At 45.5% G+C, this 24,626-nt stretch overlaps 1 protein-coding gene across 2 annotated transcripts in view; it reads left to right on the forward strand.

The window, feature by feature from the left end:
- The window catches only part of MIPEP (mitochondrial intermediate peptidase), a 1,848,751-nt gene that overhangs the window by 1,240,662 nt on the left and 583,463 nt on the right, over window positions 1-24,626 (forward strand). For both annotated transcript variants that reach the window (XM_069639422.1, XM_069639423.1), the window contains exon 15: window positions 19,375-19,449. In XM_069639422.1, coding sequence (XP_069495523.1) covers window positions 19,375-19,449 — 75 coding nt within the window. The remainder of the gene's footprint in view (window positions 1-19,374; window positions 19,450-24,626) is intronic.

A 24,626-nucleotide genomic window follows, 5' to 3' on the forward strand; every position in this document is an offset into this window, starting at 1 on the left:
GTGGTGTTCCTGCTTGCAGTAGGCACACTGGTTCTCATTCACTATCCCAGTGTGTTGTATAACCTGTCCCTTATTTTGGGCATATCCTTGCGGTCCCCGAGCTACCTGCTGTAACAGCACCCTAGTCTTCAGATCTACTTTCTTCGTTTCTATCCTTTCCTTCTCATTGTTAACTCTGTTCTCATAATACTGAGCCAATTTTAGGCAGGTAAGCACGTACAAACTTGTCAACAAACAATCTCTTTCCCGATTCAGTGCTTAAATCTTGTCCACTGTAGTCAGCAAATATCTGTTCAAATCTATTGAAATACTCTGCTGCCCCCTCAGATTTCCCTTGCATGCAGGCTGTTAATTCGTCCCATATAATCCTTTTCTCTGGTAATAACTTCTTAAGTTTAGCAAGGATTGCGTTGGGTAATACTAATATTTTATCTGGAGGTTTCTCACCTGTTTTTTTCTGTATGTCGGCGGCCATGAGTACTGGCTATGTTCCCCCCAATGACCCGTTATCATCTATGTTCCTGATTTGCTTCCATAAATAGGAAGGTAAAATGATGGCAAATAACAAACCTTATTGACATTACTTTCATATCTTTGGCCCAAGGTAATGTTGGAATCCCCTTGAAACCAGCAGCTGATGAAAAACAACACACCCCATTGAAATACGGCCGCAAGAACAAAGGGACGAGGAACCTTGAATGGAGGAGAAAGCATGCTACGCAGAGGTGAGCCTCTGATGTGAAAAAGTAATGGATCGGCAGAGCCGCGCTACACCGCAGAGCCAGTGATAGAGTGGGGAAACGAAGCGAGGATAGTGGGACGCCAGAAGGCCCACATAAAGAAGGGTGACATTGCCAAGAGGGAAACAGAGGAAGATCCATTTGATTTGGTGGCATGACCACTCTGCAGCCATGGTGGGTTTGGAACCCGCAAATCGATGCAGAGACCAGGGGACAACGAAGGAATGAATCCTCTGCTCTTATTGTGGAGACAGACTGGAGACTGTGAAGGGTCAGAAATGCGAGACGGACACAAAAGTATAGTTTTCTCAAAGTTTGGCATTTATTAAATAATAAAGGGGTGAGATAAATGCCTATCTTTCCCTATCCTAACAAGGATGTCCCTACCTAGCAAACTAAACTAAAGAAGGTTGACCTAGTGTCCAAAAAGTCTCTGACGCTCACAGTAAATAATACACACAGCAAAATAACATAAGGAATATTTGGCAGTCTTCAATTCATCACTACATTGCAAAAGTTCAAAATTATAAGTTTTAAAGATTACTCCTTGCGACCAGGGTTCTGTTCCCTTCCCCTGGCCCAATGAAGGAACACTTGTGGTAAAGGTCTGATTCATTTCAACACAAAAGTTCTTTTCCTCCCAATATGACTTTCCCTTGGATAAAGTAAATGTTTCTTTCATAAACACTTATTGCAAAAAGCTTGTTGTCTTCCACAATATCCTTCTTGGTAAGGCAAATGTATTTCTCACAAAACAAAAATTCATAAACCAAGGAAAGTGTTCTCTTGAGGATATGAAGCAATTATTAGAATATCACACTTTTTCTTCCAACAGAAATACTTTTGTCAAAATAGCATAACTGTTTCTTCTTGTAAAGCAACAGTTTGTCAAAATGATAATAGTGGTAACACTTTCTTTCTACCAAACATTTTTCAACAAACACATTGTTTCAAAGCATCATCTTCTTTCCTGATCCACTTGCCTGCCAGGACTATCTGCTATGGATCCCTTTCGTGGTGTACTCGCCTGTCAGTATTAAAAATCCTGCAACTACAATTGTTCCTAGTGGCAATATCTGTTTCCAAGATTCTCCACACCAGTATCTCATGTTAGGAGGGCTGAACAATGGCTGCCTCTTTTTTTTATAGCCTCTTAACTCTTGTCAATATGGGTCCCAGGCCCAATTGGTGTCACACAAAAAGAGGAATTGCCCCATTTTGCTTCTGTGCAGTGTCTTTACAGCCTATTGGCTGTTGGCAGTGCAGGTTATAGATTTCCCCAAAATGGTGGCCCGTAAAAGAGGAATTACGCACTTGTTTCTAATGTGCAGTTCTTTACAGCCTCTTGGCTGTTGGCAATACGGGTTAGAGGTTTCCCCGAATTGGTGTCCCATGTAAGGGGAATTACATCCTGGTCACCATTGTATTACTTTCTTTAATCAGTATTCAAAATTGTCATTTGTTATCAAATAGCCTTCTCAGAGCGCCCCGGGGTCACCTTTGGGTTTAGGCTAACTCACTGGTCTGCATTGGCATCGCCGCTACTTGGTTCGCTGATGCAGCGGACCTCCCGTGTGCTGCCCGCTCTGCTGACTGCACCTGCTTAACTTAAGTGGACTGCTTCTTTCTTCTCCAAAGCTCCGACAGCTCAGCTGATTTTCTGCTTCTTCTTGCACAACGCAGCATTGCTCGCCTGAATGGGAGCACGTCTCCCCTTAAGTTGGCCTTCCCTCTCTGATGCCGCTTCCCGCTGCGCACACTCTGCACTGTCATACGACTTCCCTTCTCGCTTCGGTATCAGCTGGGCTTCCTGCTGCTTTCACAGTGACCTCAGCACTCCGGTCTGTTTCAGCTACACCGTCCATACCTCCTTTCAGCTGCAATTAATTTCTCTATTTAAATGTTCCACTCATGTGTTTTCCATTACAACAACTAGACCGCTCATTATGGTCAATAGTACTTTGGATTCTTACTAACTCTGAGCCCCTCTTCTTCATCCCAGTACCACAGGCATTATGGGTAGTCCATTGTGGTTTTGGCCCTTTCACATTTAGTGAGTTTAGATTGTTTTGTAAATTCAGAGTAATCTGAGTTAGGAAATGTTGTAAAATAAAAGGTTTGTGTTCTAACATTAGGACCTCTACTTAAGACAATATTATGACAATTAGAGGATGTTATAGTTAAGTCCTGAACTCCAAAGGTGCGCATTTTATTCTGGTTAGATGACTTTTCATAACATTTTCTCTGGGTAGTTTCATGGGATGGAATTGAACAATGACTGCATGCCATTAGGTATTTGAGATTCATAGGATTATCATCCCCAGCAAAGTATGGAATACTGTATATCACCTAAAGGAGTCACCACTTCCCCTTGACAGTCACCTCCTCCCATGTGATCCTCCCTCCTAATGCCACCCCCAAGGTTAGGATCAGGTAGCGGCTGCCTCCCCATGGCCACATGGCAGGACATCTTAAGATCATTATACCTGGTGGCACAATGATGCTGCAATTGCAGTAGGTCTGGGGCCCACAAACCGACAACAAGACCAGGGATCAACGGAGGAATGAATCCTCTGCTCTGTGTGGGTATCACCACACTGCCGAAATTTGCAAGAATAGGGGAAAAGACACATATGCGCCAGAGACGCCACCCCACTGGAGCACATGTGAAGGCAGAGAAGGTACCAGGGTTGCCCATGGTGGAGTGAGGCAAGTTGAGTCAAATGAAGAGAGAGTAATAATTAGCACAAAAAGCACCAGATGGGCCTGCAGAGCCCCAAAGATATGTTATGGTATGTTATTAAATGTTTAAAGCGCACATTCGCCAGAAGCATCTTGGCGCTAGTAATTCGACTAAAGTAGGCAGTGCAACCCGAACACTGGAATAGGAGGATTTTTAAAGCACACCTAAACATGAGATGGTTTTCTGTGACTCTAACATCACGTGGCAGTGCATTCCACAGATTTGCGGCTGCTACTGAAAAAGCACGACCGTCAGTTGTAGCTAGCTTATAGTGTGGAATGACGAGGAGATAGCCATCCTGAGAGCAAAGTGGCCGGTTGGGTATGTAAATCTGGAATTTGATTCGAAGATATTCTGCTCCCTGACCATATATGACCTATACGATCAACGACACTGAGATTTAAACTCAATGCATTTCTTCACCAGAAGCCAATGAATATTCCGCAAGATGGCTGTAATATGCGTGCCATAAAGCAAGCAGTGGCCATTCGAGCAGCCAGATTTTGGAGTCGCTGCAGGTGCTTAATTAAGTCCAGAGGCTGCGCAAAGTACAGCGAGTTACAATAGTCAAGGCGACTCATAACCAGTGAAGCTACTACCATGGTGGGACAATGCTTAGGCAGAAAGGGAAGGATTTTCCGCAATATTTTCAGCTGGAGATCTCCTCCCTGGCAAGTGTCCCCAATTTGGGCCTAAATAGAAAGTGAGGAAGACTGCTTCACTCCCAAATCCCTAAAAACCGACACTGGTGTGGGGAAAGGCCCAGCAGAGGAGGCCAGAATGATGGAGTCCAAAGGGCAGGCGCAGATGGAGCCATTTAGAGCCCATCCACTGCCTCCAAGCAACTCTTAAACTGATAAAACGGGTCAGTGTGCAGATGATTCAGCTGGACTAGAATCTATGCGTTATCTGCATATGAGTAGCACCGGAAGCCATGGGAGTGGATGAGGCCCACCAGCGATTGCATGTATACATTGAAGAGAATTAGGGACAAAGCCGAGCCCTGAGGAACCCTACAAGACAGAGGAACTGAGATCGAGCGGAAAGGGAAAAGAGCAAGTATTTGCACCCTATCTGACAGGACGGAAGAGAGCCATGCAGGACTGACCCAGCTCCAGATAAGATAAATTGGGCCTCATCATGAGTCTGGCGGTATCCCGGCCGTAATACTGCTGGGATACCACCATCGCAAATAGCACTACCAGTACTCGGTCCAGCGCTATGAGCGCTGCATCATGAGTAGCGGTTTGGTGGTTATTGTCCATTGAACCCAATGGGATTGGGGAGCGCTATTACCACCTGCGGTAATCCTGCCAGCGGCCAGGGCGCTGAAAATGGCCGAAAACAGGATTTCTGCATCTAGCAAAAAGCTGGAGGTATAACTCCAAACTTTACGTCCAATTTGTAATAGGACAGCCATCAAATGCAGCGGTGATAGCGTTACCACCGCATTTAAGGGCTACTACCCAACTCGTGATGAGGCCCATTGTTACAAGAAGGGAACCTGCAGGGTTCAATCAATCTATACAAAGCATACTATTCGGGGAACGGAAAGGTCCAAGTTGGTGGAAACGGACTAAGGGTATAATTCCTCCCTTTCAAGAATTGGAGACATTTGGTTTATGTAAAGATTTCCAATTTTTCCAGAGGAATTTAAAAAGAGACTTGAAAAAATGTTCTTTTGTGAACTGTTAAGAACAAACATTTGTGCTACGACCAGTACTTTGGGAGAGATCCAACTAACATACGAAGCAAGACCTGGGAGGCTACGGCTTTGACTCATTTTTATGTTATATTTCTAAGGTGGGAGGGCCAGATAGTGGATTTGGACAGAGGACTACTTTTTGGTTTTGACAGTTGACAGGCACTCTTACTTTAGTTTGTAGGCAGGGAAATCCCTTGTAGCAATAGGGACAGATTGGCATTTACCTTTTGAGTTAAAATGAAGACCCTTGAAATGTTAACCTCGAGTCTGTCTCCTTCTTCTGGTTGACCACAGTAAATTGTGAGAGTTTAAAATTAAAGATCTATGGTGAATAAGGCACCCTCAGGACAGACTTCATTTTATTTACATGCTCATATATTACAACATAGCCAGCAGATACAAGATATGGAGTACTGGGGAATGTTTTTATCATATCATTCCCCTGTACTTGTTTATGCGAGTTAGAGGCCTGTAGACCCTTTGTTCCGGATTGGAAAATGAATGTGGCAATGTTAAGCAATTTAGATTCAAGAGTAAGACTGCAGCACAAATGACAGGAGTATATACATGCAAATGATAAAGAGGAGCAGAACATAGGGGCAGTTTAGGAAGCTCTCAAAGTTTGCATTTATGTATTTCTTCATGAGGCATACAAAACAATGGGCATCAACGTTCTTGTTAAAGGTTAATCAAAAAAAGTCTGGCACATAAAGTCAAAAGCAGTTTGGGGTCCCGGGACAAAACCAGCAAGGGGCCCTGGGAGAATAGCAGTGTCTGTAGGTGGTTCTGAAAGGTGCAGTAAGATTGCTGTGCTCTCAGTGCTAGAGGTAGAGCATTCCAGTTCTTAGTAGCGTTGACTGGGAAACTCGTCCCGCCCGCTGTTATCTGCCTGAATTTTGGGTTGAAAAGCCGGTGCGAGTAGGCAGAGCAAGGTGGTCTTTAGGATTGCGCTTCTTTGAGTTTTTGGGAGAGGTAAATAGGGGCTGAGTTGGAAAGGCATTTGTGGGTGATTGCCAGAGTTTTGAAAGTAATGCGATCACGAATTAGGAGCCAATCAGCTTTTCTTCTGACCGCCGAAATATGCTCTTGCGTAGGGATGCTCAGAGCGGCTCGAAGTGCATTGTTCTCGATTACTTGAAGTTTGTTGATGTTGTGTGTGGAAGTGCCAGCAAATAGGACATTGCAGTAGTCAAGTTTAGAGCCAATAAGTGCACTGGTGATGGTGAGGCAGCTGTCAGTGGAGAGGAATGGTCTGCTGCCGTTAATTAGCTTGGTGGTGTGTGCAGCTAATAATGCTGTAGCACTGACGTGCCAAGTTAGCGACAGGGTAGCATCTAAGTGGGCACCCTGGGTCTTCAGAACACAAGAGACTGTTATCGTGATGCCATCTATGGTGAAGGCCCTGTAGGCCTGGTCCAACTTGTTGAGAATGACTTGTGAACCAATCAGGAACATTTCGGTTTTTTGGTCATTGAGGCAGAGCAGGTGCTCCACCATCCAAGCGTGGATGGTTTGGTTTGGTAATTGGTGTAGGGTATGCTTCAGGATCTTTAGGAGAAAAGCCACAGTGGTAATTGGGCAGAAGTTGGTGGGGATGGAGGGGTCCAACATGGGTTTTCCAGCAGATTCATATACTGGTGGCGGGCTTCAGTTCCTGCAGCTGTTCCGGGCTGCGCCCAGTACAGGATGATGATTTGCTGGCAGAAGCCATCTTGGTGGGGGCGACGAGTCCGGGCGTCGCTATAATTTTGGTATGGGATTAAAGAAACCTGTACCGGACGCCATAAGAGGGCAGGACCTCGCCGCCATCATTACCAGAGCCACCACAGGTACGGTGATGATCTGACAATAGCGGTCCAAACCCGAACATCCACATTGTTGCAAATAAAAATTCCCAGTCCTACAAGCATTCATGGGTAGTGGATATACATGACCACCAGTGTGAGAAGGTCCTTGTTGCACACTCTTGAAAAACAAGAGCAGGAATTAAAAAAAATAATAATAATTATTATTATACACATTTATATAGCACTGCGAACCCTCAGGCATCTGAATGCTGCTTATTATTACCCATGGCATGTGGTGCTCATTTGTCGACCTCGTAAGGATGAAAGGCTGATTTTGGCTCTGCCAGGATTCGAACTTGCGTCCGCAGTCTCTGCACGATGTCGAAGTGAATGCTCTACTCCCTGTGCTATATGTCCGGTTAGAAGATCAGAGATATTTCTGAGAACGGTGCTTTGGCGAAAAATGAGTATGAAAAGGCATATGCCTGAACACTATCAGCATTGGGAACATATTTGTATTCTAGATATCTAATGAGACAACATAGTGAGGGGGATAATCATAGAAGAATACTAATGTGTGAGGATAAAAGGCAAACCCTGTCATGGAACTTAAAGGCCACAATGGGGTCACACAGTATACTCAGAAGTGGATTACTGAAGTGCAATGTACCTTCAACAAGGAACCATACTCCCGGGTCCAAGGATTGGTCTGGATCTAGTTGAGGAATATTTAATTGAAGCCCAACTGCTGGTTCTAGACCAAACCATGACGGAGTTGCTGGAAAGTCCCATCATGGTATCTGAAATAGGGCAGTCCATCAAACACCTAAAAGCTGGAAAGTTATCTGGTGTGGATGTACTCCCCACTCAGTTCTATTTAGCATACATGGAAGCATTAGTTCCACTGTTATTGAGCGTATCAGGCTCCTATGATGGAGTCATACTTCCACATTCAATGCATCATGCTTTTATTACAACACACCTGAAACCTGGAAAAGATGGGTCTATGCCAACATCATATAGATCCCTTTTCTTTGTTAAACACAGACAAAAATACTTGTTGGGATCTTAGCACAACGTGTACAGAGGGTGATATCTGGGTTGGTTTACATGAATCAAAATGACTTTATACCGGGCAGAAACACAATGTTACACTGTTTGCTGTGCTAGAATTTAAAACTGATGGGGGTTGGGAGGATCTCATGTTATTTGCGAACTTGGATGACAAAAAGGCATTTACTCCCTGAATTGGCCATTTTTATTTGCAATGATGAGGAGGTTCAGGTTTGGACTGCTATTGTCAGATCCTCATCCCCGTAGTCGCTCTGGCAATGGTGGCGGTTTGGTCCTGCCTTCTTACAGCAGCAGGTACGGGTTTCTTCAATCCCCCACCAAGATGGCAGTGACATCCGGACTCGTTGCCACCACCAAAATGGCTTCCACCAGTGAATCATACGCCATACTCTGTGCAGCCTGGAACAGCTGCAGGAACTGAAGCCCGCCGCCATTATATGTATCTGCTGGACTGGAGCCACTTCATGTCACAACGCTAAGATGCTAAGGGTTGTTTCCATCCCACCGATTCACCCTATTCCTGTTTGTTCCTTCCATGTCTCTTTGGTCCTTGCCTTGCTGCTCCTTTTGGCGTTCTTCAGTCTTCCCATTCTTCCTGCCTCTCCCTCTCCTCGCTCAGTCCTACCATTACTTCCTACCTCACCTGGGGTTCTGCTTATTCGTTCTCTGCTCCTGTCAAGAATCCAGCCACAGACATCTTGACTCTTCATCCTCGCTGCACTACTCCAGAAGGGTTTTCTTCCTGAAGAGGGTTTTCCCTGGTGCTCACTATACTGGCTTGGATCATCCTTGTTCCTCTCCAGGTTGATGTGTGTCCCTGGAGTGGCTTCCCATTGTGTCTTGGCATCATGGACAGTAGGTAAATGACAGGTATTGATCAAATGGATGTGGTTGTTATATACCAAACCATTGGTGAGCATTAGAACCTGAAATGTATTCACTCCAGTGGGATCTCCAGCAGGCTACCCGACGGGCATGACCCCTGCTGTCACCACTTATATTTGTGCTGTGAATGAAACCACTAGTGTGTAGAATAAGGAATACATTCGAGGCACATGGTATACAGCTTTCTGGTATGCCACAGGTCATCTCACTTTAAGCAAATGATTTTCTGTTGTTTCTTAACGATTCTGAAAACGCTTTGCAAATGTTAGAAGAGCTAAAGGATGTTGGGATAACCTCTGGAATACGTATAAACCTTTCTAAATCCTAGGTGTTTCCTGTAGAGAAGATGCAAGTCAGACCTAACTTATCGTGAATTATATGGTCGCCACATACGTTTAAGTATTTAGGAATTGCAGTGTATCACTCGCGTGAGGATAATCTGCTCTATAATATATACATTAAGATAGACAAAATAAATAGCCAAGTGGAGTTTGGAATGGGCTCTCTATTTCCCTGATATGTAAGGTATCCCTCATGCCAATGATTATACTCCCCTGCCTACTGTATGTATATCAAGCACTCTGTTTCTTTATTCCACTTAATTTTAAATTGGTAGATTGAATTTAGACACTGTAATTATGGATAAGGGAAACTCCCAGACAGAGCATAGCCACTCTGAGACTTCTATTAGATTAAGGAGGATGATATATAACAGGTATTTAGTGCCCCTGCTGTCCATTTTCTAATGTATGGGAAGATACAATTGGTGAAAATGACACGTTGGCCTGATTTTCTAGCTTAACCTTCCCCAGATCAGTGTCATAGTCTCTTTTATTGGTAGGAGAACAGAATAAAGTCACATCCCTACATGAGACTTTGGTCTCTTTAATTACTCCTGCAGAAGAGAGACATCTACCCCCCACTCTTTGCTCATAGAAGCGATCAATTTGCAGAGAGTTAGAGCTAGCAGACCAAAGGGCTCTAGCAGGGAGGTATTTAGGGAGAGAGAGATGGATAATAATATAGCTTTAGAGACCTGCAGCGAAGGCCGTACCGGGTGTTATGGGCCCTGAAGACCGAGTTATTGGCCCGACCTAAACGAGGGCCTTTAACGAGACTCTATTGATTGCATGCAAAAACTAAAAAAGGTTAAGCAATCTTACAAAAACTGGACAAAGAACCACAGATTTCAAAAATTGCAACAAGATGGGGAGAGAATGCTTTATCTACTCAACGCCAACAACTGCAGAAACCTCTGGGCGGCGCTCAACCAATTGGAATCTGGCCACAACAGTTCCTTATGCAATTTGGTAATAGAGCAACATTGGGTGGACTTTTTGACTACAAACTTCGAACACCCAGGATCCAAAGAGTTCATTGTGCCATCGGCCGACTGGGCACTGACATTTAATATACAAGATATTGAGAAGCTGATTGCTGCTTCTTCCACGTCAAAAGCGGCCGGACCCAATGGATTAACCTACCAGGTATTAAAAAATCACCCCAAATTATGGGCAAAGCTGCTGTACCATCTATTCCAGGAAATCCTTAAGAACAGGTCTTATCCCGCTTCATGGAAGAGTGCAATCATTATTCCATTCTTTAAGGAGGGCGATAGGTTAAGCCCGGCAAGCTATAGACCTATCGCTCTCCTGGATATTGATAGCAAACTCTTCATGTGACTACTGTTGAAAGAACTCACAACGTGGGTGGACTCCAAACAAATCCTCTCGCATCATCAAACGGGCTTCGGGAAAGGACTTTCCACCAGCCTAAATGGGCTCCTCCTGAATCTTCTAAGTGAAAGATCTAATGAGAAGGAGGGCACTCTGCTATTTGGGGCTTGGATTGACCTGTCCAAAGCATTTGATCTAGCGGACAGGTCTCTTCTTTGGCAGAAGCTCCATAACTGGGGGATTCCAGCACCCTTGTTGGCGATGCTCATAGAGCTACACAAGAACACTACTGTCAGGGTGAGGCTGGATGACACCGGCAACCTCTCAGAAGTAATACAGGTTCTTAAGGGAGTTCGACAGGGGTGCTTGGGTGCTCCATTATTTTTCAACTTATTTTTGTCAGACCTTGGAGATTTCCTTGCTTCAGCATCAATGGCATGCCCCAGGATAAATGGGAGAAGAATACACTGGTTGGCCTACGCGGACGACCTTGTTTTGTTGGATGGCTCAACGATCGGTTTACAGCGGCTCTTGTCCAAACTAAGTGAATATGCCAAGCTAAATTGTTTGATAATCAACCCATCAAAATCTAAAATACTTATATTTAAACACCCTAGGAAAATTCTGCCTTCCAGGAACTGGATCTTAGATGGGAAGGAAATTCCTCGGGTTGATGAGCTCACTTACTTGGGTTATGAAATCTTAGCTTTTCCAACTCTGGGCAAGGTGTTACCGGTCATACTTGGAAAAACGTCTAAAATTATGGCTCAGATGAAGAACCTGCATGGGAAATTCTCAATGTCCCAGTTCTTCTCTATGGTCTGGAAGCAAAACCCTTGTTGTGGAATTATGACTGGAAGAAAATTGAGGGACGTTTATGGAAAACACTACATCTCCCATTATGTACCCCTCTAGCCAGTCTGAGATTTCAACTGGGCCTGATTTCCCTTGCCTGTCGAGCGGACTGCAAACTCTTGTCTCTTTATCGTGAGATAATTATAGCAAGAGCGACCACCCTCTACTTCGACGTAAATGAACATCGTAAAAAGACAAAGTCGAAACAACTTCTCGGTCTGGAGGGAAAAGTGGGAAGTATCCTGATGAGGCTGGATCTAACAACAGAAACACTTATTCAAAATCCCATGAGGGTTAAAAAAAACAACTTGAAATGTGTGACTGGATTCTAACGATCGATGGAGTGAAGAACCTTAACCCACCGAACCTTTTTTTGAAAGTGGAGAGAAAACTTGGTACGATTTCACGCTACCTTCAAAAATTCCCAGATCAAAACATAAGAAATCATTTTCTCAGGCTGAGATTAAATATAGCTTACACCGGGGAAATCTTGGTCAAAAGAAATCAGGGCGATAAAGCAAAAAAGCTCTGTAGACAATGTGACTCACCGAACTTGCAATCACTCAGACACCTGCTGCTGGAGTGCGAAGGCACGTGGGACACAAGAGTACAGCTGCTTGGGAGATTTGTAACCAGAGAGGAGAGCTTAACACAGGATCCATTTTGGGACAGAGTTATTTCTGGTCAAGAAATCATGCTCACTGTGGCAATAGTAAAGGTTTTGGAAAAAATGTCTATATTAGCAAAATGCAACTAAAGGTCGATTAGTGAGCATGAAAATTGAGGTCGATCTGTCCTACAGTGTTATCCTGGTGGTCTTCACTTTTCTCTTTGGTCTATTTTAATCTGGTAAACAATTGCTATTGTAATTTTCTATTTTTGTAAAGGTTTTCTTGTCATATTTATAATAAGTTTTAGTTCATAGAACTTTTGTATACATAAATTCACAATACACATCACATATTTCATAAAAAATGCACAAATTGTACATTAATGTACATCCTCTTTCACCGTACCAATGTACAGTACAAAGACCTGAACCAAAATACACACAAAAGTTCATACCTCCTAAAATTAGCAATTCAAACAAATTATTTCACAATAAAATAAATAAAATTCATACAGATAATCAGGAATTCAACCACTTTCAAGCGATTACAGTGAATTTTCCCCCTTGATTCCGAGTGTCGAAATACTTCTTGATATTTAACCAAATCTGGTACAGAGAAATGTGTACTGATGTGAATTGTATATTCAGACAATGTACCCAAAAATCTTCATCCAAGATTGACTCATAATTTTGGACCAAGTGGGCTAAACATACGATTTATAGCGGACCTAGCTTTGGACATCCAGTAAAGATATGTCTCACAGTTTCAGTGTTCCCAGGGTTTTTACAATTTTACAAATCCTACAGAAACGATTTTCCTGCCTGAGTTTCAATTGACACGCCTTAACAGTACGTGTGGGAAGCCGATTGATCATTGTCAGGAATCGGAGTCATCTTACTCCCGGTCTGGCCAAATCAACCGCTATAGCTGTGGGCGCATAAAGCAATGGGTCACTTTCGCTACCTGTTCGTACCCATGCAGTGATTCCTAATGGGAATAATTACTTAACCAGTACCACTAGGAAATGGTCCTTGATAGCACTTTTTTAAACTTTATATATGTGGTTCCACGGGCGAAGTTTGGTTGCCAGTTAATTTCAGTGAACAACTCATTTATTGATTCCAAATATTTGTCATTTTTTGTAGCATCCCCCGGTATATGTCCTGCCACTCGAGCCATCAAGGAATCCTTCTTTATCATCTGGGTCCAAATATATAGTTCTCCTCTACGTTTAAACACCATTGCTTTGAGGGATAATATTCCTAGCTCTAAGCACAGATATTCTATTAGGGTGCTTTGAGACAGATTTAACATGTTGCTCAAACACAAAAAAACTCGATCCTTTTAAGCCAATCCCACTTGTGTAGCTCCAGGCCCTCTAGTCCATACAAGATGGTAGGACAAAACCATTGCTTGTATAGCATTAATGTCCCACTCAGAGTAAACCGTGCGTTACCCCTGGAGAAGCGACTTATCAAATAGGTCATTTGTCGAGCCTTTCCGTTCTTAGTATTTATAATGTTTTTATAGCTACCATTCTCTGTCAGATTTAAGCCTGGATACTTGTAGTAGGGAACATAATGAATCTGTCCAATGCTCAGACCAATGCAGACCCTATTTATTTTTTTAGGAGTTACTAGAATCACCTTAATCTTGTTTAGATTTGTTACAAGTTTATTTGCTTCAGCATAGTAGTTAACTAACTTCTCCAGGAGTGCTTTTATTCCCAGGACAGTGTGACTCAAGAGCACCAAGTCATTCGCATATAAAATTGCAGTGATGTGAGCATAACCAATCTTCGGGTACCAAATGCCCAGTGCTTCCAAGCGTCGGATCAGATCAGCCAGAAATAGGTTAAAAAGTAGAGGGGCCCGCAAGCTCCCCTGTTTCACCGTCCTATCTATACTGATCCCATCCAACAGTGAGTTACCAGTACCCAGTAGAATCCTGGCGGTCGTTTTATGATGTAAGGCTATGACAATTCCAAGTAGTCAACCTGGCCACTCCCACTCTCACATTTTTGCCCATAGGCACTCCCGGTTTACCAGATCAAACACAGATTTTAAATCCACAAACGCTAGGTTCAGGGAGGGGTGCGACATGTCTTTGGCCTGTTTAATTAAGTGGTCCACCACTCGCAAGTTTTCATTCGTGCTACCTCCACTCCGAAAACCAGTTTGTAGTGGGTGGAGAAGGTTTTTTCCATCGACCCATGCTTGTAAGTGCTTTAACACACAAGCAGCAAACATCTTGCCGGTGGTGTCCAATAATGATCCAGTGGTCGAAGTGTATGAAAAGAAGTAGTGGAGCTATCTTCCCTGCCGGTCTGCCCCGTTCTCCACAAACCCCATTGCTGCGCCCCCTCCCACGCCCAATCCAAATCCCCAAACAAACACACCTATTATTCAAGGGAATGTTCAGTGCAGTGCACTGAAGTGCAAGCTTCAACTTCTCCCTACACTTTTATTTTAAAACTGAACCGTTCCAGAACGGTTTCTTTTTAAAATAAAAGTATAGGAACAGTGAAACTGAAAAATAGAAAGTATAGGAGCACCGCTCCCGACCGCTCCCGCCCACTTCGACCTCTGTAGAAGGCGTAATTTTCCGGGGTTTAACCCATCTCCCGCATTGTGGACCGGAATCAATATAGACCTTGACCAAGTCTGGGAAACCTTTTTATGGAGGTATACTTTATCGTACAAGTTACAGAGCAATGTTGCCCAGATTGCTGGGTCAGCTTTCATTACGATAACTGCTAGCCAATTAGGACCGGGAGCCCTCGAGTTCTTTGCCTTATTAATTATCTCCATAATACAATCACGGTTGAAGTGTAAGGGCCAACAACCCTCCTCCCCATTTTTCTTTCAGTCGCTTTACGATTCTCCAGCATTTTAGTTTCGATGAACATATGCCAGGTGGCTTCAGGAATAGGATTTATCACACGCTTACAATCCTGGGGATCTTTGGCTAACACAAAGGTCCGCCAAATAGATTTAGGATTATGCGTCCGCATCGCTTGCACTAGCTTTTGCCAGTTGTCATTCAAACCCTGTATTTTACAGCGCTTATGCCAATTGCGATAACAGTTTTTGATTTTTCGTATGTTCATCTCAATCACTGGTTTGGGAAGAATGGATCTTTTTATAGTTCTAATTTTTCTACACATTTTGCGTTTGGCCACTTGCATCTTTCTATCAAATACTTTAATTTTAGCCTCCCCTAATGCAGCCTTAGGCTTGCCCCAAATTTGGGTCTCAATGGAAAGGATCAGTGCTTACTGGAATTAAGGCACAGATCATTGGCAGTGCACCATGACTGAATGGCAGTCAGACAGTTAAGGATGAGAGAGGAGAAAGGAGAGGGAGGCTTGAAGGAGAGCTGTGTGTCATCTGCATAACACTGGAAGTGAGGAGAGAAAGAAGAGATCAGATGGGCAAAGGGATCAAGGTAGATATTGAAAAGCCACAGCAAGAGGATAGAGCCTTGAGAGATGCAGCAGGTGGAGAGTTTGATAGGGGAGAGAAAAGGGCCCAGTTGAACCTGGGAAGGTCTGTTGGAGAGGAAGGAGGTTAACCAGTCCAGAGCCAAACCTGTGATGTCAAGGGTGTCATGGAGCCGATTTCTCAGGGTGGCATGATTGATTGTGTCAAAGGCGCAAGAAAGATCCAGGCGGATTGTCGTGGAGACAGCCGATAGAATCGGAATTTAAAGTCACTTGGGAGATGGCAAGCTTCTCGAGGAGTTTGTCCAGGAAGGGGGTAATGGAGATAGGGTGTTAGTTAGCAGGGCAGGAAAGGTCAGAAGATGGCTTTTTAATCAGGGGATGCACAAGGGAGTGCTTGAGGGGTTGAGGGAAGGAGACACCGGCAAATGAGTGGTTACAGAAATCTGCCAGGGAAGGCGCAAGGGAGGCAATGTTGTCCTTGATAGTTCTAGAGGAGATGGGGAGGGCCTGTTTGGGGAGACTTTCATAGAGAGGACTAGTCTAGAGACATCATCCGGTACTATGGAAGAGAAGGCGGAGAGAGGTGGGGGAGGGGGAAGGGGAGGCATGATAGCTGGGTGTTAGGGGAGTTTTCCTAAAGTCCCACTTGGAGGTAAGACTTTAAGCTATCCCAGTGGTTTGTAGATCCCCAACTCTTAGTATCAATCTATGCTACTCGGGAACCTTGGTAGAGTGGCAGAGCAGTCTGGCTTATCTTAAGAGTAAGATGTGAGCTGTAGGTAAGTACACTGAACCTAGTTAGTAATGACATCAAAGAAACACTTACACATACATTTATATTAAAATATAGATTTATTATATTTACACAAGTGTCACTGTTAAATACTTAACACAATAAACCAACACAAGATAAACTTTTAGTTACTTTCAAAAGGCCACTTCTTAGTTGGTAATTGCTGAATGCTTACAATTGTTAAAGGAGTTTGACAGGTCTGCCGTATTATCGGTAATAACACGCACCCACAAAGTAATACAGTAATTGAATTAAGTTAGACAAGACATATAACATAGTGATTTTTAGGAAGGATACTAACTGGTTAGAGTTAAACTAGCAAAGCTTAAGGTTCTAGAGGCAGCTTCTTCGCACAGCAAGTCTTTTAAAGTCCAAAACACAACCCTGGCTAAAAGGCAGTTCAGAGAGGCTTAAAGTCTTGAATAGCACCAGAAGTCAAAAGTTCCTGTAGATACTTTCTAGTCTCTGGGATGAAAAATTCAAGAAGTCTTTACCAACGTTGGAGAACCTGTAAAAGGACTCCCTAAGGGGACACAAGCAGCAGCTTGTGTCAGAGAGAAGAGTGGGTTGCCCTGGACACCTCTACGTGCACTCCAATGCTCTGGAGTGACTTTCCGGAATAAGGTAAGCAATTCCTTTTCCCCACAGTACCTTTGGTTAGAAGAAAGGGTTTGTGGCTGGATGCTACGCGATGTTGCAACTCTGGACCCGACCTCCGGATTCCTTGGTCTGTTGACGAAAGGCAGGACAATGGAGGGGATCTCTCAACAGCAGTCTCGCGGGAGGACCTCTGGCACGGCTCTCATCAACTTCTCTGTTCACTCTGCGGTTTTGCCGCCTTTTCTACAGCACCAACAAAGGACGCAATTTACCTGGTCAATCTTCTTTGGTTCCTGAAGTCCTTCACTCTATTAAGGGGACTTTGATGAGTTGTATTGTGTCTCTAGAGGTTCCTTGAGGTTTTAGCAAAGACATGGACGGATTCAGCCTTTCCACTACATTGCAGTCAAAATGGGCAGCAGGTCTCTGGGTATTGAGGTTCCGCAGCTCTGGAAACTCTCAAAGCCCTCGGGAGCTGACTTAAATTAAAGTTCGTATTGGGACTGGTTGTTCCCAACAGTCAAAGGGAAGGAGACGTCCTCTTTGGAGTTCCTATGTTGCATAGAAAACAGGGTCAGGACAGCAGTGGTCTCTTCATAGCGTTGCAAAGGGACTGCAGGCGTCTGGTCATCTTCTTTGATCTTCATTGGTTTCAGTTTCCAGTGGTCGACTTGCTTTTCACTCCAGGAGCCTCACCTTTTATACAGTTCCAGCACTCACTTCTCTGTAATTTCCCTCAGCAATTTACTGAAAGGGACGTATGGCTGTCCAATAATGAGAGCCAGAACCCCAGTGGGAACTGGTTTTATCGAGGCACTGGAAAACACCTCCCCCACTTATTGCCTGCCCAGACAATCTGCAGACACCCAAGGGTTCCCGCCAAAGGCAAAACACACACACACACACACACACACACACACACACACATACCTCCACCTCCTCAGAGTGGTAGAAGGGCTAGCAAAGAACAACCATGCTAGAAATGGTGAAAAAAGAAGGAAGCCCCCAAGTTAGTACTTGGGTGCCCCTATTGTGCACAATCGGTCCTTGACATAGCCTGTGGTAGACAAATCACACAATAGTTGGTAGAACATGTCCACTGCCACCAGCCATAACTAGAAGGTTGTCTATGTGACTAAAAAGTCACAGAAGCAGGGAGAAGGGGGATACTTGGTATCTCTTTGGCACTCCAGATATGGTGGTGTGTGCCAATCTCTCAGAATATAAAGTTTTACAAGAGACACTGTGTCTTTCTATCCTTAGGAACTGTAGTTTCTATAGGATAAATAATATAACCTCTAAAGAGGACCCAAAGGGTCCCCAGCAACACTGCCCATTAGGAACTGTGTGCTGCAATAGTAAAATACAGATGCCTTAAAGGGGTATGGAGAAAAATAGACTTCATAGGACAGATAAAATGCAGAGAACAGAGTTTCCAAAGACAGAGCCCATAAGGATCAATGAGTGGAAAAAAGGCTCCACTCATTCAGGATTAAAGAAAAGGGTCCAGAAGTCCAGCAAAAAGTGCTGGGGGTCTCACTAGGAGAAGCTATGAAGCATAACAATAATGAAACTCCCTAACACTGGAGAGGGAGGAGGGTAGAGGAGCGTGAGGACAGAATGTCCTGTGTTTTGGAAAGGAAGTGGGAGGTCAGAGGGGAGATGTAGAGACTGCAGAAGGATTGGCAAGTTCCTTGCAGATTTTGAACAGTTTGCTAGAGTTGTTAGTGGCCTTGGAGGTGCAGGCTTGGATGTGAGCCCTCTTCTTACAGCAAATGGAGAATCTGTATTGCCTTTGGAGTAGGTGACAGGCCAGTTTGTCAGAGGATACGTCTGAAGCCTGCCACTTCCGCTCAGCCGCTCTGCACTTGCGTTTCAGAGAAGCTAGGTCTGAGTCATACCAAGTGTTACGCTTGGAGGCAGGCTTCAATCGGATCCTCATGACAGGGGCAAGGATGTCCTGGATGTTGGATATAGAAACCCAGCCAGTATACAATAGACCGTTTCCTCAGTCAAGGAGTAGGAAAGCAGGAGTGCAGTTGTGAGCTGGGGAGGCAATGGGAAAAGCAGAAAAGTTCACAACACAGAGGAATTGGACACCTTGAGAGACCTCAAAGGCTAGGAAACCATAACCCCTAAATGGTGAGAAGGGTGTCCTATACCTTTCAGAGCGAGGGAACTCTGGGAGAGACTGATTGAGGGGAAGAGTCAGACCCTTGGAGAGAACTAGTCAATGCGAGAGAGCCAGACTTTGGGCAAGAGACTGAGAGCCAGAGCCCTTGATATAAAGTTAGCGTGTTTGTGGCTATATCCCAATAATTTCTTATGCTCTATGCCAGTGGCTTTCTTGCATGTTAAACATGTATACGTGCACTTATTAAATATGATTTGATGATTGTGAACTATAAAGATTATCTGTTTTTGACGTTCTATTGTTTTCTCTATTTTTCATTTGAAAAGGCACTTCCAAAAACGATGGTCTCTCGTCTGTGTGAATCCAAAAAGGTTTGTGCTGCTGCCGATTTACAACTTCAGGTATGCACTTTAATTTTTTTATAATTTTCATTGAAGTTTAGGAAAACAAACATAGTTGGAGATTTCTTGATATTTGAACAATATTCAGTGTTCTGTTTCTCAGTTATTGCTTCATTACCCTACTCTCATGCCCTAATATGATCTAAAGGAGTTGAACATAAGCCAAATTGAGCAGCGCAGACTATTGTATTGGGATACTAATCAGTTAGACCCCATTAATGATCACATTTTTCTCGTCTGAAGCATCAAAGCATATTTGTTATGAATGTCTTGATCCAGGAAATTGGCATTGCATCAAGCATTTTTTTTTATTTTTTTAACTTGTTTATTTTTGGTTAGCGCACAGGAAAACAAATTAGCATATCAGTTCAACAGTTCATAACCACATTAACACATAGTTGTATATCCCCCTATACCCACTCCCAGCCTTTAGTTCCGGGAGACTTCTGAGGACTCTCTCTTTGCCCGTAAAGTCTGGTCCCTGACTCCTCAGCCTCTGTCATCCCCCACACCACTTCGTCCTCCCCCTCAATTTTTGAGTTTACGTCACCAGGTCCTGATTCTGGCTATCCTCCGGAGCCTGCTCCTCTCTCGATTGAGTCTGTTCTCCCTCTGCTGCCTGCAGGGCACTCATCACTAGGCGCGGCTTGTATGTCAGCGCCGGGAAGCGCAGATCATAGTCTATCACCGGTGACCAAATGTTTGTGAAACGGTGGAGGCGGCCTCTATTCGCTGCCATGATTTTCTCAGCGATGAAAATGTCCCAGATTTTCAGCCACCACAGCACTGTTAAGGGGCCTTCCGGGGACTTCCATGTCCGGGCTACTGTTATTTTAGCGGCCAAGAGCAATTGAGTGATGAGGGCCGCGAGCGAGCCCGCTTTTGGGTAAATGCCTGGAATCGGGGTCCCCAGCAGGAGAGGTTCCGGTTCCAGCGGCAGGGAAATCTGGGTAATGTCTGCGATGATAGCTATACATTGGGCCCAAAAGACTGACACTATCGGGCACGACCACCACATGTGTAGGTACGAGCCTGGCGAGCCGCAGCAACGCCAGCATTGTGGGTCCAGTGACTGATTGAGGTGGTGTAGTTGAAGCGGTGGGAAATACCATCTCAGGAGGAGTTTATGTGCGCATTCTTGGTTGGTGATGCAGAACGAAGATGAATGCGTGCGGGACCAGATATCAGTCCAGGCCTGATCTTGGATCGGATGCCCTAGGTCTTTCTCCCACTGCGAAATGTATGTTGCTCTGGCCGACAGTAGGTACACCTGGAATAGTCGGTGTAGCGTTGAGATGCGCCCTCGGGCTGGAGGGTCGGCCACCGTTCGTTCCAAGGCGTCCAGGTCTCGGGTGGCAGCCTCCCGTGTTCGGGGATGTGAGCACCAGTGCCTGATTTGGCAATATGAGAACCTGTCTGACTCCGAGAGATTAAACGCTCTTTTGCATTGGACGAATGTCAGCGGCTGGGATCCTTCAAATAGTTGGCCTAAGGAGCTGAGGCCTCCGGCGATCCAGTTTCTAAAGTTCGAGGGGGAAGATCCAGGAGAGAATGCCGGATTGTGGAAGACTGGAGCTGAGGGGCCTTGGTCTCTCGGGATGCCTCTGGAGTTGCGGGCCCAATCCCATGCCTTTAGCGTCTGCTTGGTCGAGGATAAAATGGCTGGCCACGACCGCCTGAGTGTAGTCGGCAGGTGCAAGAGAAAGCGCAGGGGGAGAGGTAATCGGGATTGTTCTATGTCCGTCCATTTGGGGCGGCCTGGCGCTATGGTCCAAGCCCGGGTGTGAGCTATCTGCGCCGCCATTTGGTATTTTTGGAGGTCCGGGACCCCCAAGCCTCCCTGGTTCGAGGCACATAGCATGGTCCTCCGCGGAATGCAAGCTTTCTTTCCCCTCCATATGAATTCAAAGATCTTCCTTTGGAGTCGCTGTAGCTGGGGGCGGGGGACTATGATGGGAAGGGCCGAGCAAGCGTATAGAAATCGAGGCAATAGATTCATCTTACAGGCCGTGATGCAACCTATTAGTGATATTTCCTGAGTGAGCCAGGCGTACAGGTCTTTTTCCAGTGTTTTAATCAGGGGCGGAAAGTTAATCCGATAAGTGTCTCCAGGGTTAGCGGCAATCCGCACCCCGAGATAGGGGATGGATGTTTCACTTAGTGGGATCGCGCACTGGGTGCTGAAAGATTCCTTGTCTCTTTGATCCAATCCTATCCCTAACGCTGTTGATTTCATGAAATTGATGGCAAATCCGGACACCTTCCCGAATCTGTGGATTTCCGCTAGGGCGGTTCTTAAGGACTGGGAGGTGTCTGTGATGGTTAGCATCACGACGTCAGCGTAGAGAGCGATCTTATGCTGGGTGGAGCCCACTTGGAGACCTTTGATTCTGGTGTTGAGGCGAATCTGTTGGGCCAGGGGTTCCATCACCATAGCAAACAATAGGGGAGAGAGGGGACAGCCCTGTCTAGTGCCGCATGTTAAGGTGATCGGGCTGGTTAGTAAGCCGTTGACTCGGAGAAGGGTAGTCGGGGTTTGGTAGTTCGCTAAGATTATCCGTGGTGGCTCTGTTCAGAATAAAACCCGTATGGTCCGGGTCTATGATGTCCGGGAGGAGCTTCGCTAATCGGTTTGCCAAGACCTTTGAATAGATATTTGCATCCAGGTTTAATAAGGAGATGGGACGATATGCTGCGATATCTCTAGGGTATTTTCCTGGCTTCAGCGCTAGTACTGTGATCGACTCTTTCATCAATGGGGTTGTTGATCCAGAGGTGGCGAAGGAGTTGAAGAGTGTTGTCATTGGCGCTAGCAGCTGGGGCCGAAAGAGTTTAAAAAATCGAGACAAGAAGCCATCTGGGTCTGGGGCTCTAGTTTTCAAGCTTTTAACAGCCTTGTTGATCTCTTCGCCGGTGATCGGGGCCTCCAACTCTTCTCTGCCTGCCTCTGAAAGTTTGGGTAAGGAGGCTTCCCGCAGGTAGGACTGCTGCTCTCTGCCGGGTTTTGAGTCGCTGTCATAGTCTCGATTACTTGGGCCTCTGCAATCCTCAGCTTATCCCGATCTGCGAACTGGACTGCACCCAGGGGATCTCGGAGGCCTATAATAGTATTTCTCATCTTGATTCTTGCCAGTTTCTCCACCAGGAATTTATTTGCCTTGTTTCCTCTAGCATAGTAACTTTGCTTTGTTTTGGTTAGGCGCTGGGCTGTGTCCTCCGCATAATGAGCCTGTAATTTCTTTCGGGCCATCTGCAAGGCTCGGTAGGTTCTTGGGGACCAGTTTCTGGCCTTACACGTCGTCTCGGCCTCCTGGACCTTGTCTTCTAGGACGCGGCGTGACTGTTGTTTTTGTTTGTGGTAGGCCGCCCCTCGGGAGATCAGTACTCCTCTTACCACGGCCATCATTGCGTCCCATGTATTCGCTGGGGAAGTATCTTCATTTTAATTTTCTTCAAAGAACTTCTTTATTGTTTTAGCTACTATGTCCCTGGTGGCCATATCATTTAGGATCGGGTCATAAAGCGACCATCTGTGTCTTGGGGACGGGTCTGGGTTATGCGCTCTTATCGTTCATATTATGGGCGCGTGGTCTGAGTGGATTCTGGGACCTATGAGGACATCATCTGTGTATGCCAGGATCTGCGGGGATGCCAACAGAAGGTCGATGCGTGAGTAAGTTCTATGTACATAGGAATAGCACGAGTAGTCTCGCTCCTCTGGGTGGAGGATCCTCCAGGTATCTACCACGTCGAAGGTACGGAACAGTTTAAGTAAAGCATTCGCCAAGCAAAATCCCCGCGGGCTGGGGGTTGTGATCTGTCTACTAAGGGGTTAGGGACCCCGTTGAAATCTCCTCCGAAGATGGTCTGGCCCTCTGCAAACGGTAGAAGGGTGCTTTCCAGGGTCGAGTAGAATGCCTCCTGCTCTTCGTTCGGGGAATATACGGAGATCAATGTGTACAGTTGGCCGAAAATTCGGCACTTTACCGCTACAAAGCGGCCATCGGGACCCAGCTTAGAGTCCAGGATTTGCGGCTTCAGACCTTTGGCGAATAAGATTGCCGTGCCACCTCTCTTTGTTCCGTTCGATGCCAAAAACTGTAGTGGGAAATGCCGATCTCGGAGCCTCGTGAAATCCGCCGGGATCAGGTGTGTCTCCTGTAAGAAGACAATTGAGGCCTTGTCGTTCTGAATGCGTTTTAGAATTGCTTTTCATTTCTGTGGGGCGTTGAGTCCTCTAACATTTAACGATAGAAACCTTAGTTTCTGATGTGGCGGGGGAGCCTCCTGGATGTCCTCTGGAATGGGATTCTGTTCCTCGTGGGGGGGCTGAGGGTATTCAGTCTTCAGTCGACTAGATCACCTCATCTTCCGGCGTCCCTGTGCTTTGGACCAGGATTTTTGCTGCTGTCTCTGGGGTGATTGGTCTGGTTCCTCAGGCAGGAGATGCGAACTGGAGGTGAGTGAGGCTTCTGGGGAGTTCGAGTGCAAAATAGATTTTGCGTCTTCAAGATGGCTGATTTTACGCAGGGTTCCCTGGTATGAGAATTGCAAAGTGGAGGGGAAGAGCCATCGGTAGCGGATCTGCTGGTTCTGAAGGAACAGGGTCAGGGGTTTGAGGGCTCTTCTTTTCTGTAAAGTCATCGGGGAGAGATCCTGGAATATCTGTAGCGGGGTCCCCATGAATGAGAGTTCGTCTTTGGTGCGGCTTATCGCCGAGATGGCTTCTTTGGTAGCATAGAAGTGGACCCTAGTGATCACATCTGGGGGGCCGTCTGAATCCACTCCCCGTCTCGGGCGCAATCTGTGGGTCCGGTCCAGGATGAGGTTAGCTTTGTCCATCAGCGGAGGAGGGCCTGGAAGAAGTTGCTAATGTATTCCGGTAGCTCTCTGTCTTGAACCGACAACGGGACCCCCCGAATGCGCAAGTTATTCCGTCGCGCCCTATTTTCCAGGTCCTGCTTAAATTCGAGGACTTCGCTCTTAGTCTGGAGCGCTTGGATCTCACGTTTCATTTCTATTATCGTTGCATCGTGGCTCTGGGTCAGGTCCTCAACCTCTCCTATTCTCTGTTCGGCTTCAGTGAGTCGCTGGTCCGTTTGTTCTAGACGTGTAGTGAGCTCGGTCATGCAGGACCGAAACTCAGCTTTAATATCACTCATGAAGGCCACGATATC

The sequence above is a fragment of the Ambystoma mexicanum genome, chromosome 7q (genome assembly GCF_040938575.1).
Source record: "Ambystoma mexicanum isolate Mex_15411 chromosome 7q, UKY_AmexF1_1, whole genome shotgun sequence".
Classification (NCBI taxonomy): Eukaryota; Metazoa; Chordata; class Amphibia; order Caudata; family Ambystomatidae; genus Ambystoma; species Ambystoma mexicanum.